This window comes from Microtus pennsylvanicus, chromosome 22 (genome assembly GCF_037038515.1).
Source record: "Microtus pennsylvanicus isolate mMicPen1 chromosome 22, mMicPen1.hap1, whole genome shotgun sequence".
Lineage (NCBI taxonomy): Eukaryota > Metazoa > Chordata > Mammalia > Rodentia > Cricetidae > Microtus > Microtus pennsylvanicus.
Window position 1 is genome coordinate 23,978,039 of NC_134600.1, and position 17,955 is coordinate 23,995,993.

A 17,955-nucleotide genomic window follows, 5' to 3' on the forward strand; every position below is an offset into this window, starting at 1 on the left:
TCAGGGGTAATGAAACCTCTGGAAGTTCATTTATTTTATAGGCTTATTTTCGCTATCTTGGATTTTTCATTTTTCCATATGAAGTTGAGTATTATTCTTTCAAGGTCCACGAAGAATTGTGTTGGGATTTTGATGGGGTTTGCATTGAATCTATAGATTGCTTTTGGAAGGATTATCATTTTTATTATGTTGACCCTACCTATCTAAGAGCATGAGAAATCTTTCCATTTTTTGGTATCTTCTCAATTTTGTTCTTCAAAGACTTAAAGTTCATGTTGAATAGTTCTTTCATTTCTTTGGTTATTGTTACCCCAAGATATTTTATATTATTTGTGGCTATTGTAAAGGGTGATGTTGCTCTGATTTCCTTCTTAGCTTCTTTATCATTTGTACATAGAAGGCTACTGATTTTTTTAATTGATCTTCTATCCTGCCACATTACTGAAGGTATTTATCAGCTGTATGAGTTTCCTGGTAGAGTGTTTGGATTACTTATCACTTATATATGCTATCATATCATCTACAAATAGTAAAAGTTTGACTTCTTCCTTTCCAATTTGAATCCCCTAGATCTTCCTTTGTTGTCTTATTGTTGTAGCCAGAACTTCAAAAACCAGAATAGTTGAATAGATAGGGAAAGAGTGGACAGCCTTTTCTTGTTTCCGATTTTAGTAGAATCACTTTGAGTTTCTCTCCACTTAATTTGATATTACATTTTGGCTTGCTGTATATTCCTTTTATTGTGTTTAGATATGTTCCTTGTATCCGTGATCTCTCCAAGACCTTTATCATGAAGGAATGTTGGATTTTGTCAAATGATTTTTCAGCATGTAATGGAATGATCACATTTTTTCAGTTTATTTATATGGTGGGTTACATTGATAGATTTTCATATGTTGAACTATCCCCGCACATCTGGGATGAAGCCGAGCAGATCATGGTGGATGATTTTTGTTTTTGATGTGTTCTTGGATTTGGTTTGCCAGTATTCTATTGAGTGTTTTTGTATCTATATTCATGAGTAAGATTAGTCTTTATGTGGTTTGGGTATCAGGATAGCTGTAGCTTCATAAAAAGGGTTTGGTAATGTTCCTTCTATTTCTGTTATGTGGAACATTTTGAGGAGTATAGGTATTAGCTCTTTTTTTAAGTTCTGGTAAAATTCTGCCTTAAAACAATCCACCCGAGGGCTTTTTGGGGGGATGTACTTCTAATTCCTTGTAGTTTGTAGGTCTATTTAAACTATTCACATGACCTTGTTTTAATTTTGGTATGTGGAACCTATATAGAAAATTGTCTATTTCATTACAATTTCCAATTTTGTGAAGCACAGGTTTTTGTAGTATGATTAATGATTCTCTGGATTTCCCCAGTGTCTCTTGTTATGTTTCCCTTTTCATTTCTGATTTTGTTAATTTGGATGTTTTTTTTGTGTGTGCCTTTTGAATAATTTGGGTAAGGGTTTGTATATGCTATTGATTTTCTTGAAGAACCAGCTCTGTGTTTCATTGATTCTTTTTATTGCTTTCCTTGTTTCTATTTTATTGGTTTCAATCATCAATTTGATTATTTCCTGTCATCTGCTCATCCTGGTGAGTCTGCATCTGTTTGATCTGGAGCTTTCAGGTGTGCTGTTAAGTTTCTAGTGTGAGATTTCTTCACATTTTTATGTAGGCATTTAGTGTTACAAACTTTCTTCCTAGCCCTGCTTTCATAGGGTACCATAGGCTTGCATATGTTTTGTTTTCTTTTTTTTTTGAATTCAAGGAAAATTTTAATTTCTTTCTTTATTTCTTCCTTGACCCAGGAATGGTTCTACTGAGCACTGTTCAATTTTCATCAGTTTGTAGGCTTCCTGCAATTAGTATTATTATTAAATCCTAACTTAAAACTATGGTGATCTGAAATGATACAAAGGGTTATTCCTATTTTTTTGTATCTGTTGAGGTTTGTTTTGTTATCTAGTATGTAGTCAGTTTTAGAGAAGGTTCTATGAGGTTCTGAAAAATAGGTTTAGACTTTTGTGTTTGGGTGGAATGTTACATCCATTTAAGTCATGAGATCTGTTAGTTCTCTTATTTCTCTGTTAAGTTCCTATCTGGTTGACTTGTCCATTGTGGAGAGTGGAGTGTTGAAATCTTTTATTATTAATGTGTGGGGTTTGATGTGTTATTTCAACTTTAGTAATATTTCTTTTACATATGTAGGTGCTCTTGTATTTGGGACATAGATATTCAGGACTGCGACTTCATCTTGATGGATTGTTCCTGTTATGAGTAAGAATTGTCCTTCTCTGTCTCTTCTGATTGATTTTAGTTTGAAGTCTATTATGTTAGATATTAGGATAGCTACACTGGCTTGATTCTTAGGTCCATTTGATTGGAAAATTTTTTGCCAACCCCTTACTCTGAGGTAATGTCTATCTTTGAGGTTGAGGTGCGTTTCTTTTATACAGCTAAAAATGGATCCTGCTTTGGAGCATTAGCCTGTGTCTTTATATAGGTAAATTTAGTCCATTGATATTAAGAGATATTAATGGCCAATGATTCTTAATTTCTGTAAGTTTTTGGTGGTAGTGTTTGTGTGTTTCCCTTCCTTGGGATTTGCTTTGTGAGATTATCTGTTACCTGTGTTTTCATGGGTACAGTTAGCTTCCCTGGCTTGGAGTTTTCCTTCTAGTACTTTCTGTTGGACTGGATTGTTGCTAGTTAATATATGGATCTGATTTTTAATGAAATACCTTGTTTTCTCCATCAGTGGTGATTGAAAGGTTTGCTGGATTTTGTAGTTTGGGCTTGTGTTAAGAATTTGTTGGATTTAGTGTTTTCTTTGACTGATGAATCTATTTCCTCTATATTATCAACACCTGAGATTCTCTCTTCCATATCTTACATTTTGTTGGTTATGCTTACCTCTGCAGTTCCCATTCTTTTACCCAGATTTTCCACATCCAGAAGAATCCCTTGGTTTGTGTTTTTTTTTTTATTCCTTCTCTTTTGGTATTTGAGCGATTTTTTTGAAGTGTTAGCTCTACCTATTTGATCATTCTTTCTTGGTTTTCTTTGAGAGATTTATTGATTTCTTTCAATTTTTTGTTTGTCTTTTCCTCCATTTCTTTAAGGGAATTTTTTTATTTCCTCTTTAAAGTTCTTTATCATTCTCATAAAGTTACATTTAAAATCGTTTTCTTCTGCTTCTTCTGGTTTAGGATCAAGTCTTCCTGTTGTATGACCACTGGGTTTTGATGTTATCGTGTTGCTTTTTTAGGTTGTTGAATGAATTTTTGCATTGGCACCTACCCATCTCTTCCTCTAATTGATGCCGGCAGTGTCTTTCCCTCTTGGTTCAACTCGTGCAGTGGCTGTCTGTGTCTCTCTTGGCCTGCTCTCTTGGTTCACTCTCTTGGTCTACTCTGTGCAGTCACAGTCTGTGCTTCCGATTCCCTCTCAGTCCTCTCTGTGCATTCACAGCTTGTGTTTCAAGATTACTCCCTTGGTTCTGTCTTTTAGACCTTTCTGCAGGAAGCTTGCCTGCTGGCTGGCAGGAGAAACTGAGGCAAGTGAGGGAGGGGCCCGTGCTTTTGCTCCAGTATGGAATGCCTAGAGAGTGGGGTGTATCATCGCTGGGGTGGGTGTTCACTAGTTTCTTGGTCCTCCCTCTGAATTTGCAGCTTGTGTTTCAAGGTTCCGCTGAGGTTGCAGGAGGATAGGAGGATTTGGGGGTGGAGTGGGACTTGTGGCTTGCGGGGTCTGATGTATTGAGTTTTCAGGTGGTAGTTTTGTGATATTTAACAGACAGAAGACCCACATAAGCAATCCTTCTACAGTTTGTGAGCTTGGATTTCTTACTATTAAATTATTTTTAAACCTTCATCAGGCGATGAAAGGAGACAGAGACAGAGGAGCACGGGACAGAAATCTCAAGGTCCAAATCAGGAGCAGAAGGAGACGAAGCACGAGCAAGGAACTCAGGACCGCGAGGGGTGCACCCACACACTGAGACAATGGGGATGTTCTATCGGGAACTCATCAAGGCCAGCTGGCCTGGGTCTGAAAAAAGCATGGGATAAATCCGGACTAGCTGAACATAGAGGACAATGAGGAATACTGAGAACTCAAGAACAATCGCAGTGGGTTTTTGATCCTACTGCACGTACTAGCTTTGGGGGAGCCTAGACAGTTTGGATGCTCACCTTAGGAGACCTGGATAGAGGTGGGCGGTCCTTGGGCTTCCCACAGGTCAGGGAGCCCTGATTGCTCTTCGAGCAGATGAGGGAGGGTGACTTGATCGGGGGAGGGGGAGGGAAATGGGAGGCGGTTGCGGGGAGGAGGCAGAAATCCTTAATAAATAAATAAATTTAAAAAATAAATAAATAAATAAATAAATAAGCACTTTATTTTCTGTAAATCATAGGCTATGTAATACTACATGGAGGCTTCAAACCATTTGTTTGGTGAGGTAGCAATATGTTAAAATATTTCACACGAAGAACATTAACCTGTGTAGTTCAGTTTTCTCCTAAAAAGAATATGCCTGTTCTGCCTACCTCAGAAGGATGGCCAAAGGATGGCTGATTTACATCAGCGTGTGTAAATCTGTAAATTACAAAGCAGCCTTAAAAGCTTTGATATTGGTGCACCAGGTCATTTTAGCAAAATAGGATAGTCTGGAAGTCAACCAAGGTAAGGCATCCTTCTGCTCACATACAAACTCTGTCAAAATAACTATTTACATCTAAATAGTTTCTCTTGTAAAAGCACAAGAAGAGGTCAATACATATAAGTATTATTTTCAAATACTTTGTAAAAACTTTAGATGTCAGGCATTCAAAAATAATAAAAGTAAAAATAATTGAGAGAAGTTGGGTTCTTTTCCTTGCTTCAATTTATTTTCCGCCATTCTTTGTTCCACAGCATGGTAAGAGCAGAAATCCCCAAATACTATTTTTTAAGACTTCTGTGTTTTCTAAGGTGTGGTTATTTTAGGTGAAACCTCTGAGGAGTGAAGAAGAAGTGCTGAGAATGCCTCAGCGGTCAGATTTCCCTTCTTGAGAAACTTAAGGAGTACTTTAAAATTCAGGTCAGAATGGGTCTTTGCACTCAGTTTTGATTTTTATATAAATCCCAGATGCTGCTACAATGGCTGGTTTTCTAAGGAAGCTGTTAGCAATGGAAAATGTAAACCCAGACAACATGGTTCATTTTGGTCCCATTGGAAAGCCAACTTGTCTTGCTACCCGGTGAAATATTTGGAATACTGTAATCTTTACACAAACAATACACTTTTTATAAAACTAATTAATGAGTATCGCCTTTTAGAAAACATACACATACATTTTTCTGATAAAAAATTCAGCAACAAAACGGTAGTAATAAAAGCAAAGAAATTATCTAAATTCTATTTTTTTCTGAAATTATTTATTAAAATCATGGCATAAAAACTTAAGGTATGCTTCTAACAAATGTGGCCAGTAGAACTTTATGGAAAGGGGATTAGATCAAAGACAATATTTTATTTCCTTTTTGCCCTTCAATGTTTCTGTACTTTAGTGTACATCACAATTGTGTAGCCTCACATTTAACACTTGCATAGTATTCCACTCTGACAATTGTTGTAATTTTAACCAGTTACTATTGTTAGGCATTTTAACTTAATTTGATTTTTACCCTAAATGCTGATGACCATCGCTACAGGAATATCATTTTTCTTTTTAAAATGTTTCTAGTGTGGAAAGATGGCTCAGCAGTTAAGAGAGCGTATTGCTCTTGTAGAGAGCTCATGCTTGGTCACCAGCAACCACAGGGAGGTTCACAGCCCCAAGCTGCATGGAATCTGATCCCTGAGCGAACCAGACATGCACATGATTCACATACATACATGAAGGCAAAATACTCGTACTCATGATATAAAATAAATAATTAAAATCTGCTTCTCCAACTTGAGACCTTAAATATTTACATGTTGAACTATATTAAAATTCAGTATACACATAATATTTCATATACATTGCTATACCTTCTTTGAGAAGTAGAACATTTTTTCCCAAATAAAAGATTCTGTGATTCTGAAATATATGTATCCTTCAAGACATTATGCTTTAAAAGGTTCCATGATAGCAACCCTTGTTTCTGTGACTGACAGCTCAGAAAGAGCTAATTACCATATTCACCGACGCATGGGACAGGTTGACACCCTTCTGTACTGGAGATCTACCCCAGAAAATACACGTGACTCCTTCATCTCCCTCCTCTTAGCCAGAGTCACATTGGTAAGTGTTGTGTTTTCTTCTAGAGAGCACTAATGAGTCAAAAGCCTGATCTCTAGTGCTGTGCCTTTTCCTGTGCCTTAGAAACAGTGAGCAAGGTGTATTTCATTTATCAGCCCAAGAGAAAAAAAATTCAAGACCTATGGACTAGAAAGACGGTACCTACTTTTATTAATCTCATGACTATTTTCTGTAAAGACATACCTTCTTAAGTTGTTTCTTTGGAATTGTCTCTGCTCCCCTTATAAAGGATAAAGGCAAAATTACAGATCTGCCAAAATGTTTTATTTGGAAGGACGTGAAATGGAAATTTACTTTGTGTAACATTTTTACAGAACTGTTTGTGTGTGCGAACTCAGTTTCTAAATATAATGTTACAATTTGGAAGATAAATAAAATATCAACATTGTGGGAATAATCTTCGAATAAACCTAAACTCATAGTTATAAATGTTTCTGGAAACCAGGAAGGATATTAAATGATATGGACATTAAATTATTTGTATTTTAGAGGGAAGAGAATAGTTAGATAAAATATCCACGTCTTCACAGGCAATTCATCAGTACCATTAAGAATTAAATAAGAGAAGATCAGGTGAGCATAGCACAGACACATACCCAGCAAGGGCAGGACTGTTGCCTACCTGCCCCGCCCATGTTTAAAACCCAAGATCACAGAAAATAGATGAAGGAAGATCTTAGCAAACACAAACAGCCGCAGTGAGCAATTTCTGATGAAGAAGAAAAGCCGGGAGAATTTGAAGAAAATGTCAGAGAGAATTGCTTGATAGTAAAAGCTGCACTTATGTATGGCTCCTAAGGAAATTGTCCCCTTAGAAAATTGTAAGCTCTCAAAAATGGACTAAATAAAGTTGGACAAAACTCAATATCTTATAGACCACCTTTATGTTTTTACCCTTCATGGTTGTTTACTCCTTCACGAGGGGTCCAGGTATAGTTAAAGTGGTTCTGGGAACATGTTCAATGGGCTCTCCAGTGAAACATGTTTGCACAAAGGCCACAATAAAACTCTACCAAAGCATAACAGTGATGTGGGATGTCCTTCTATTGATGTGCTGCTTTTATTGGCTAATAAATAAAGCTATTTTGACCTATGGCAGAGCATAATGTAGCTAGGATGGAAGAGATACAGAGAAAGAGAGAGAGCAGGCAGTCAGACACCATGCAGCTGCTGAAGGAAGTAGATGCCATGTACCTAGCCAAGAAACAAGGGGTAACAAACCACAAGCCTCATGATAAAATATAAAATAATAGAAATAGGTTAATTTAAGATACAGGAGTTACTTAATAAGAAACCTGAGCTAATAGACAAACAAATATTGCGACTCATATAGTTTCTGTGTGATTATTTGGGTCTTTGCAGCCAGGAAACAAATGTTTGCTTATAATGAGGTAATTGTATGAGTGAATTACAGGCAAGTTCTAATTAAATGACATTCATAAAACATGCATTAAATCATTATATAGATAAGGTAATTTGTGTGTGATTACTATATATAATGATGTCGTTTTATCACTGAGAGCATATAGAGATGAATTCACTTCTGTGTTTTTCAAGTGAGATTTAAGACAATTCTAGTATTTAAAGTACTGAAAGGATATGAGAAGAAAAAAGAATTTCTGAGCACACCTGCATTACACACACACATAAAAGAAGATGGTAATGCTTCCTATGCAGCACAGAATTAGAGAAATTCAAAACAAATCAAGAACTGAAATACTGTAGAGTTGATTTTTAGAAGGGGAGTATCACAAGGTCTTGAAAAAAATGAATAAGAAGCCAAAAGATATGAAATATGAAGCAAGAGAATTAGCAGCTTACAGATTTGAAACCAGAGAAAAGATGGGCCAAGGTACCAGCCTAATGGAGTGGCTTCAAAGTCACTGATATGGCCTGATTTACTTAGGTTTAAGCCAGCCCTGTTTACTTACATTATGTAATCTCTCAGCACCTTACATCTAACATCTATAAAATGAATATTTATCTTCTTAACTATTTTTTTATGGAATTGTTTCAGAGAACTAATGAGCTAACATGAGTTTTTTTTTTCCTAAAACTCAGTAGCTAACGCACAGTAAGCAAATATCAGCTTCTGTTCCCATTGTGCACAGATAGGGGTTCATTTTCTTGGCCAAAAGGAAACCAAATGGTGAAACAATCTCAATTACTTCACAGACACTGTATTCTAACTTTGTCTACACTCCTTCTTATCGTCTTGGCAATCCTCAGAGGAAGCCTGAGAGAGGGCTCTGGTTGCCTGCCCTGCTTTTGTGCAGTGCTACTGCCGTCCATTTTCAGAATGCAGACAATAAATTTCCTGGTATCATGTGTTGCCTTCCCCCTGCCCTAGTAGAGCTCTAGCTTATATGTCCTGGCTGCTTGTTTAACAGAAATCAGTTCAAAGAGGACAAAAGAGTCCTGGAAGACAGTGGCCTGTCCTAATGCAGTTGAGGTTTCTATGCTACCTAGCTTTAGACATTTATAGCAAGTACTGGAAACAAATGTCAGGGTTCATGCACTCCAGCACTAAGAGGTTTCTATGAGAAAACGTTGCCAGGAGTAACTGTTTAGTTAAGACAAAGAGAAACCATGATACTGTAGTAATTTGGGTTTATATTGTGTCTCTCCTGGGGGAACTCCAAGCTCTCTAAAGATACTCATTACTAGCTCGAGTACCTATGAGAAATATGCAAAAATAGAGTTTCCCCCAATTTTTCTGTAAGAAGCTACACCTGGGAATTTAATGAATTGTCTGTGCATAGAAATCAATCTCTCGTTTTCAGAGAAGAGGCCGTTTTAGTAAATTGGTTGATTCTTTTATAAGTCAGTTCCTCATCTTAAATGGGAAAGAAAAATGTCTAAAGTCCACAACAAAAGCAAACTAACAGACAAATAAAACAAAAACAGCCAAGCAACTCATTTCAGTACAGTACACTATTATTTGAAAGCAGATAATTTTAATAGACATTTTAAAAAGTCCAAGATATTAACACAAATATGTACAATAGGAAAGCAGGGCTCCTTTCTGGGTCCAATGGCACTGCAGTCCTCTCTGGGGATGCTCTGTGCACCCAGAACCACTTCTTGGAGTTTCTAAAAGAAAACTGCTGCAAATCAATAACAGCTTCAAATACTTGCTTGGATATATTTTTACATAAACATGTTTGGCCTTTATTCTCAGACATGATAGCTCTTGTTTTCACTGCTCTTAATTTTATAAGGGCCTAGACAGTTGATTCTCTTCTTATCACCCAAGGAGAAACTATTTTAGAATTTCTGACTATGCCTTGTTCTGTGCTTTGAATCTAAAATGTCCACATACTGTTGAGGATTTGTGGATACTTAAGGAAGTGAGATCCACTGGGATGTCTTCCAGTAATTAAGGATATAACCTCAAAAGAGCTGTGGCAATCCCCGTCTTCTTCCTCCTACCTCACAGCCATGAATTATCATCATCATGTGCTAGCTTGCTATGGATACAGAAGCTACAAAACCAATCATGAACAACATCATCCAAAACTGTGAACTGTGGTTCTCTTTTTTCCTTGGAACCACAGGCTGTGGGTCCATGGGGTAGGGGGAGCAAAAGTCAGTAACAGGGTTCAGATGATACAATATGATAGAGATAGCCGTCAGGAAAATGACCTCAGTGAGACATTTCAACTTCATTCCAGATTATAAATATAATACATAGGATTGAGGACTGTAGTGGGAAATCACCTTATTTGCATTAAACAGCATGCTCCTACCAGAAGGCTTTGTATGCCGCAGCAGGTCCTTGTACACGATTTAGTTACTATAAGAACAACAGGCGGCAAGTTTCTAGCAAGGAACTATGCCAAGGGACAAGTTAGAGATAAATTAGACACCCAGGCTTAGTGACAACATTTAGATAAGCTCAGTCCTCAGGCCTGGAGACCTTCTCCAGATAAGGGCAAGCAGAGAGTAGGAAGGGAGTCTCCCATGAGCTACCAGGCCTTGCTAGACTGCAATCTGTGACCAGCAGGGCCTCTTAACTAACCAAAGGGAATCTTTTCCATTTGAAAGATCCTCATCACTTAATTTGTTACCATAATGTAAAAATAACATTCTGCATTCAGATGATTTTGAGTTTGTTTTCTTGTTGCTGCAATTTAAACATTCTTCCCCAAAGCAGCTTAGTGAGGAAAGAATTATTTCAGCTTATTCTTTTGGGTCACAGCCTATTGTTGAGGGATGTCAGAGCAGAACTCAAGGCAAGAATCTGGAGGGAGGAGCCATGGAGAAACATTGTTCACTGGTTTGTTGTCTAGATGATGCTGAGAACATTTTTTTTGTCTTAAGCTCAGACTATCTTGCAGCAGGTGTCCTGGTCTCTGGTTTTTATAATCTTTCTGTCCCTTCTTCCAAAATGGTTCGTAAGCTGACATACTTGTACTATATATGTGCCACATGGAGCTCGGCACCACAATGTCACTTATTCTCTGCATTTTGACCTATTATGGACCTCCAGCTGCTACCAAAAGAGGATTCTTGAATGTGGACAAAGAGTTACATGGATCTGTGAACAGAATATAAGCATTTAGAATGCAGTTACCAATTGTATTTATTTACCAAAATGCCAATAGTAGGCTGTCTTCTAGGGTCTATTACCACTCTAGCCATGGGTAGTTGACATTATTTCCTTCCTTGGAGCAGAACTAACTCTAACTGCACAGTTGTTGGGTAGTCCCAAGATCAAAGCACCTCTATTCCACTGCTGGGGATGTCTTGCTGAGATGGTCATTGTAGCAGTTCACAGATTTTGGAGCCTGGTAAAACAAGTGATTTCTCTTCTCCTTTGGCAGCTTGCATATCACCTTCTAATGTTATAGAAGCTAGTCGTGGAGGAGGATTCCAGGTCAGTTCCAGCATAATTCCTCCAAGTCCTATCCCCAAAGTAAAGGATGTCTCCAGCAATATGCTACTGCTTTAAAGTTCTGGGAGCTAACCAATGACAATGTTCAATGTTATTTAGGGAGTCTTTTGAAAGCCCTGGGGAGCAACTCAAAAGGAAGTGTCTCCTGTCTGGCATGGTGATTTTGTTACATTGTTTATGGCTCCTGCAGAAAACATTGTAACCTCCTGCAGTTTAGCTTCTTTTAAGCTATACATCTAATATTTATTTTAAATAAGATTGTAAAAAAGCATCCTTTCTGTGGCCTTTACAACATCCTCAGTGTTATTGACTTCTAAAAGTCATTGTCAAATGTTAATCTCTGAGGTACTTTTTTTGACTTGTACCTTGACATCTGTGGCTGTACCTTACACACATATATACTGTAGAAGTCAAGAGGGTGGCTTAAACACTCACTAATCTTCCATATTGCCTAAGTATTGATTAAAGGTATCTATACAAAGCTCTTACCTCCATAAGTATCCTTCTTTATTCTTACATATCATCTATTGGCAATTTTTGAACTATGAGAAAGAAGGTAATTTTTTTAGTTAGTCTGCCTAAGCTTATTTTTATTTATTGTCTGCTTATTTCATGCCATTTTCTTTAGCTCATGTGGCTATTTTCTGTCATAATTTATGTTAAAAGTCCATCAGCTTGCTTCTACTTTCACTATACAATACATCAATGTATAGATTGTTTCTGTTCTTTACATAAAAAGGGTCCTACTTGATGTACAGAAGAGCAGAAGGGCTTCTTATCAACATATGATCATTTTATTACTACTACACGCTATTTTAATATATTTAAGATATGACAGAAGCATTGTATCTTTCCATCTACATTTGATATCCTTTTACTCATTCTGGTATATTAAAGAAAACACAGATAGACCACTTGCTTGCTTAGATGTGTTAACTAAATGAGACAAGATCAGTAACTTTTATATATTCCAAACCCTCTTGAAAATGATAAAATTGACAGAATTATGAAACTCTTGACCCAATATCTTTTGAAGACAGATCAGATTAAAATGGAGAGAAACTCAAGGAATATTTAAAAAAAAAATGTGGTCAAAGTTATTTTTTGACCTTAGCAGTGATTCAGACCATGAGTGATGAACTTACTTGTGAATTCCTGATGTCACAAAATGATAATGTTAAGAATAAATTGTTAGCTATATTATTAAAGTCATATTGCAGTTTACTTAATATGTTCCTTTATCCATTCCAAAGTTATATACTGAATTACCCTTTCTGAATGAAATAGAAAACTGGAAATTTGTAGAGATAATGAAGGTATTTTTTTCCATAGGTCTCTGGTAGATATTCTATGTAATTGATTCTGGATCAGTGAACTAAACCAGAGGGTAAATTTTATTTAAAAAATCATTTAGTTCTGTAGCACTCTGGTTAAGAAATTAAAGAAATAAAATCACTTCCTTTCTCTTTAAATTAAAGGTGAGTGAACATGTTCACCATTTGCTTCTGGAATAGTCAACTCCATTAACCATTTTCAAAAACATTTCTAGTGCAATACCTAGATGGACTCAGATCACAGCATGGTCTGAGTCAGTCTCCAAATAAAACTATCATTGAGCCTCCAGATTGTCCTTACACTCATTACTCTTTAATAGGGATGCATTAAACCATCATCCACTCCAACTCTTATTACCACAGAACATCTGTAAACATCAGTACATGGTCAGAGACACTGATGGGAAGCACTCTGTTCAATTTAGAACTCAAAAGATTAAAAACATTTATTAGTAATGAGACAGAAGGAAAGATTTTGCAACTTAAGAAAGTTTGTAGGATGTAATAACATATCTATGTACTGCAGAATAACATACAGTATCAGAAGATGACATTAATCTGAATGTGAGGTAATAAACATGCCAATAGAAGTAGTCAATTGGGAATTTATAAAGGTGATGAATGGAAATCATGAGCCATTTAAATGCAATCAATTAAAAACCCAGCAGTGGGTGTAATTGACAAGTTGGGTTTTTTTTCACTGTAGCAGCTCCATGGATTTATAAGAACAAAATAAAGCAACTCAAATATTAATAGAAAATAGTTCCTTCTGAAAGTCTCCCATATAAAGGAGCAATTATAAAAATTACGTTCCTACACAGTTTTGGAACTAAGTGAATCAGAATAGTCAAGGTGTCTGGAATTAGACAGGCATGTGTTCATTTCTGTAGTTCACAGTAGCCTGTTGCAAGCTGTTGAGAAAAATGACAAATGTAGCTCAATTTTAGTTAAGTAGGGGATAATAATTTTTCTCTCAAATTGTCTGTGGATTTGTTTTCCTAGAATCAAGTATTAGCAAATACTATTTTTATAAAGTGACTAAAATTTAAAAGAAAATTTCAATTATGTTGTTGAATTTAAATTTAGTCTTAAAAATTTTCTTGAATAGATAAACTATCAACTGCTACATTATTTTGCATATGGATCACAAGAGACTACATGAGGTGAGGGGACTGTGCTCAGCAGTCAATGTGACAGAGGCTTTGTCATATGACAAAGAGCTTCTCTGCTTTCCATCCTTGCAATCTTAGACAGGTCATGCTACCTGTCTAAATTTAAATTCCCGTGTTTGCACAGCTGCTATGCAACTTCTCTATGTCAGCACCTTTACGACTGGCTGTGTCGCTTTTGCAGCGTGCTTAGCGGAGTACTGCATATATCGCAATTTTATAAAACAGCCAGTGTTACCAACTAGTGCTTATACATGCACGTTGGTATATGGCTGTAACCATGTCCACTATGGTATTCAAATATTTCTAGAATAGAGAAAACATAAATTAAACAAGAAATTCAGGGATAAAATTTGACAAAGTGTTGATTCTCCTGGAAATCCAGTATTAGTATACTTGTCTTTTGATTCTCTCTGTCACAAACATAGAAAAATGTAGATTAATGACTTTCCAAAATGATGCTATCTATGTATTTTAAAATAGCCATATATTTTTGGAATAAAATAATGCTAATTTGAAAATTAAAAATCAATATTATTCTCTAAAGAATCAAAGAGATATGATTTATGTGGGAACACTGCTGTTGAATAGCAGTCACAAGAGGTTGTTATAGGATTTCCAATAATCATACTGCACAGACCAACAGCTCAGAGGGATGAATCCTAGATGAATCCAACAGTACTTTATGGCCCATTAGCTACATTTGTTGGATACTATCTTGAGGGAATTCATTTCAAGTTTTAATTCTGAAAGTAATACCTTTCTTTCTCAAAAATAATTATCCATGTCTTGTCCACTCTTTCTGTAGCCTCTGTAAAGTCATAAACTTGAGTCATAAACAATCAGTTTGTTAAATGCCGCAGAGAAATAGTGTTCTGTACCAGGATCCTCTGGGAAGCTCTCAGAGTTCCTGTCCTGGAGACCTGAGCTGGTCTGGTTTTTTTGTTGTTGTTGTTGTTGTTGTTTCTTTGTTTGTTTGTTTTGGCTCCTTATCCTGCCGCTCATTGGAAGAGGGCATCAGAAGGTTACACCCAAGCTGAAATTGAAGTCAGACCTACAGACCTTAATGGAATAATCATGCATTTTTTCCTTTGGGGTCAATCAAATCCATTTGTCCACTGTAAATTTTTGTGTCTACTCTATGAATTCCCATTTGGTATTTTGAATAATTTCTCAGGGGATTGTTTTTTAAAGAAAACAAACATGAAAGAGCAGAAATTGAGCTGCCTACCCCAATCTTTTATGATATATTTAAAGTGGGCTTTATTCTTAATTGAAAATATGTTGGTCAAGGCGACGGCGGCGGCCGGCGACTCAGACTCTTGGGACGCTGACACGTTCTCTATGGAGGACCCGATGCGGAAGGTCGCGGGCGGCGGCACGGCCGGCGGGGACCGCTGGGAGGGCGAGGACGAGGATGAGGACGTGAAGGATTACTGGGATGATGATGATGACGAAAATAAAGAGGAAGCAGAAGTAAAACCAGAAGTAAAAATTTCAGAAAAGAAAAAAATAGCAGAAAAGATAAAAGAGAAAGAACGGCAGCAGAAGAAAAGGCAAGAAGAAATTAGAAAGAGGTTAGAAGAGTCTGAAGAACCTAAAGTGCTAACACCTGAAGAGCAATTAGCAGATAAACTTCGGCTAAAGAAGCTACAGGAAGAGTCAGACCTTGAATTAGCAAAAGAAACTTTTGGTGTTAATAATACAGGTTATGGAATAGATGCTATGAACCCATCTTCAAGAGATGATTTCACAGAGTTTGGAAAGTTACTAAAAGATAAAATTACACAATATGAAAAATCACTATATTATGCCAGTTTTTTGGAAGCCTTAGTTCGAGATGTCTGTATTTCATTGGAAATTGATGACTTGAAAAAGATTACCAATTCATTGACTGTGCTTTGCAGTGAAAAACAGAAGCAAGAAAAGCAAAACAAAGCCAAAAAGAAGAAGAAAGGTGTGGTTCCTGGAGGGGGATTAAAGGCCACTATGAAAGATGACCTGGCAGACTATGGTGGATATGATGGAGGATATGTACAAGACTACGAAGACTTCATGTGACATTCTATCTTCTCCTGGTGTCTTCTTTCTGTTGCCCACAATCCCTTCAACATGTAGCACAACTTCCTTTCCTTTCAGTTCTGCCAAATGCTACAATCAGAAGTGCAGTATCTTTCGTGCTGGTTATTTAACCCCTTGACACTCAGGTGCTAATGAGCAAATGAGGGAACTTGGATCTTGTTGCCAAGGGGTTAAAATTGGGAACTTCAATTGCTACTAAATCATAGTTTAAAAACAAAACAAACCTAATAATGTTGTCATTGTTGCTATCTGACTCCATAGCAGCAGTCACTAAATTGGAACAAAGGTTGCAACATGACAAAACATTGTGTAGTATTTACCAGCACCATTCAGTAATACAGCCTTAACCATACCTCCTTGAACTACTTCATAACTTGTCAAGAAGAGCAGTTTGCAGCAAGCAAGGGCATGTGGGATGCACCTAATATTAAAATTGCTTTGTCTAAAATTTGAGCTTGAGGATATTAAAAAGATGTTGTGAAGAAGAGAAAAAAAAAGAATTTAAATCTAACACAAAATAGAGGTTTGTCATGTTTTTAAGATTAATCATGTCTACTCTATATTAGTACTTATCAGTCATTTATAAATAATTACATAAAATTAATAATAAATTGATATTGACTATGAAGTTTTTATTCTCTTTAATTTTTAATTATTCTTTGAAAATTTCATACATGGAAAAAATTGCCTTTTTCATATCTACCCTTCACGTCCCACTCCAACTCCCCTGGGGTCCTTTCTCTACCTCCCATCAACATGTTATAAGGCAAAAGCAATTATTTATGACACCTCAGTTCTCCTGTTGTAGAAACCAAAGTAGATTTTTCATGTAATGTCAACAAAGTCATTATCTAAAGATGAATGTTTAGTATGTTCCATACTAGGTTCACTGTATGTATTTAATCCTTGAAATTCCAGCTTTCTAATACGATTTGCAGTTCTGGCACAGAGGAAAAATGGGGAGATTATCAATTGGCCTAACGAAGTGAAAAGAGAAAGTTGCCAGCATAGAGAGTGCCCCAAAATATTACAGGAATTACTTTCATTTGCTTCATCAGTACCAGTCCTATACATCCCATGATTCCAGTCTTATAGTTTCTTATATGTGCTATAGTGAGTGGTAAATATTTAGAAAACATAGAATTTCACCTCATTGGAAAGCCTGATTCTGTTTCAAGCATGGCAGATGCCAGGAAAGTATAGGAGGATAAATGTATTCACTGAGTTTCATCAACATGATTCAGGGAACACAGAGACAGAATACTGCATATCTATATCTATTTTTGTCTATGCCAAATATATGTACATACATATATTTGATGTAGATATATATCATTTAAATATGTCTGCTTGGTTTCTAGACATGTTTTTATATTAATTGCACCTCTGCTTTTGAATGAGCCAGGATCTACATTCTGCTTACCTGGAATGTGAAAGGCTTCAGAGTGCTTGAAAGACTAGTTATATAGAATTCATAAATTACTCCCAACCTCCTTCCATGTCTGTCTATACTGGAGTCTTGCTGCATAACAGAAACACATGTAGGAAATGAATAGTTTCTCAAAATGAGAAACGTTAGAGATGTAGTTATAACAAGAAAAGGGAAGTCCCTGTGTTTCTAAGGTTCTAAGACTTTCTGAGGATCTGATATTATCAGGTCAAGGAAACTCTTTGTATGACGAAGACTGTTGCAAGACTCTCATATTATTCTGTGTGTTTCCCTTCTGGCAACTAGGGCTCACCTTAAGTTCTTGAAGAATTGAGCTCTGGGTGTCGGGTGCTATCAGCCAGCTTTCTGCTACTTTAACAGTATGTGCAATATAATCTGCATATCAAGTAGCCAAGGTTTCTTTTGTCTTAGTGTTCCAGGCACCTATCCATAAAGAGACATGCTGGCTTTTTGAGCCTCTGTTTGGAGCAGCACATCCAGGAGGGAGCCCAGGATGAAGCAGAGCTGCACATATAATGGCCAGAGCCGGAGAGCAAGAAAGGAAGGGCTGGGGGTCATTATCATAAAGAGCACACTTCAGTGACTACAAGACTGCTGATACCAGCCTCTTTAGGTTCCTCACACCTCATTGAGAGTAGCTTACACCACAGAACAAAAAGACCATGTGTACTTTTCATAGTTATTGTTAAACTTTATCTTTTACTAGTGCTTCTCGCTGCAAAAATAATAAAGAGGTT

General features: G+C 36.7%; 2 protein-coding genes across 2 annotated transcripts in view; both read left to right on the forward strand.

The window, feature by feature from the left end:
• Positions 1-17,955, forward strand: part of Znf804b (zinc finger protein 804B) — a 461,930-nt gene that overhangs the window by 316,832 nt on the left and 127,143 nt on the right. The gene's annotated exons all lie outside the window — the stretch shown is intronic.
• LOC142840032 (eukaryotic translation initiation factor 3 subunit J-like) lies at positions 14,968-16,249 on the forward strand. The gene has a single exon (XM_075956508.1). It carries the CDS (start codon positions 14,968-14,970, stop codon positions 15,745-15,747), a length of 780 nt encoding a protein of 259 aa, XP_075812623.1. The 3' UTR covers positions 15,748-16,249.

Bases quoted from the DNA above. Each gene is read 5' to 3' on its own strand.
- LOC142840032 (XM_075956508.1), top strand. From the start codon at position 14,968: ATGTTGGTCAAGGCGACGGCGGCGGCCGGCGACTCAGACTCTTGGGAC.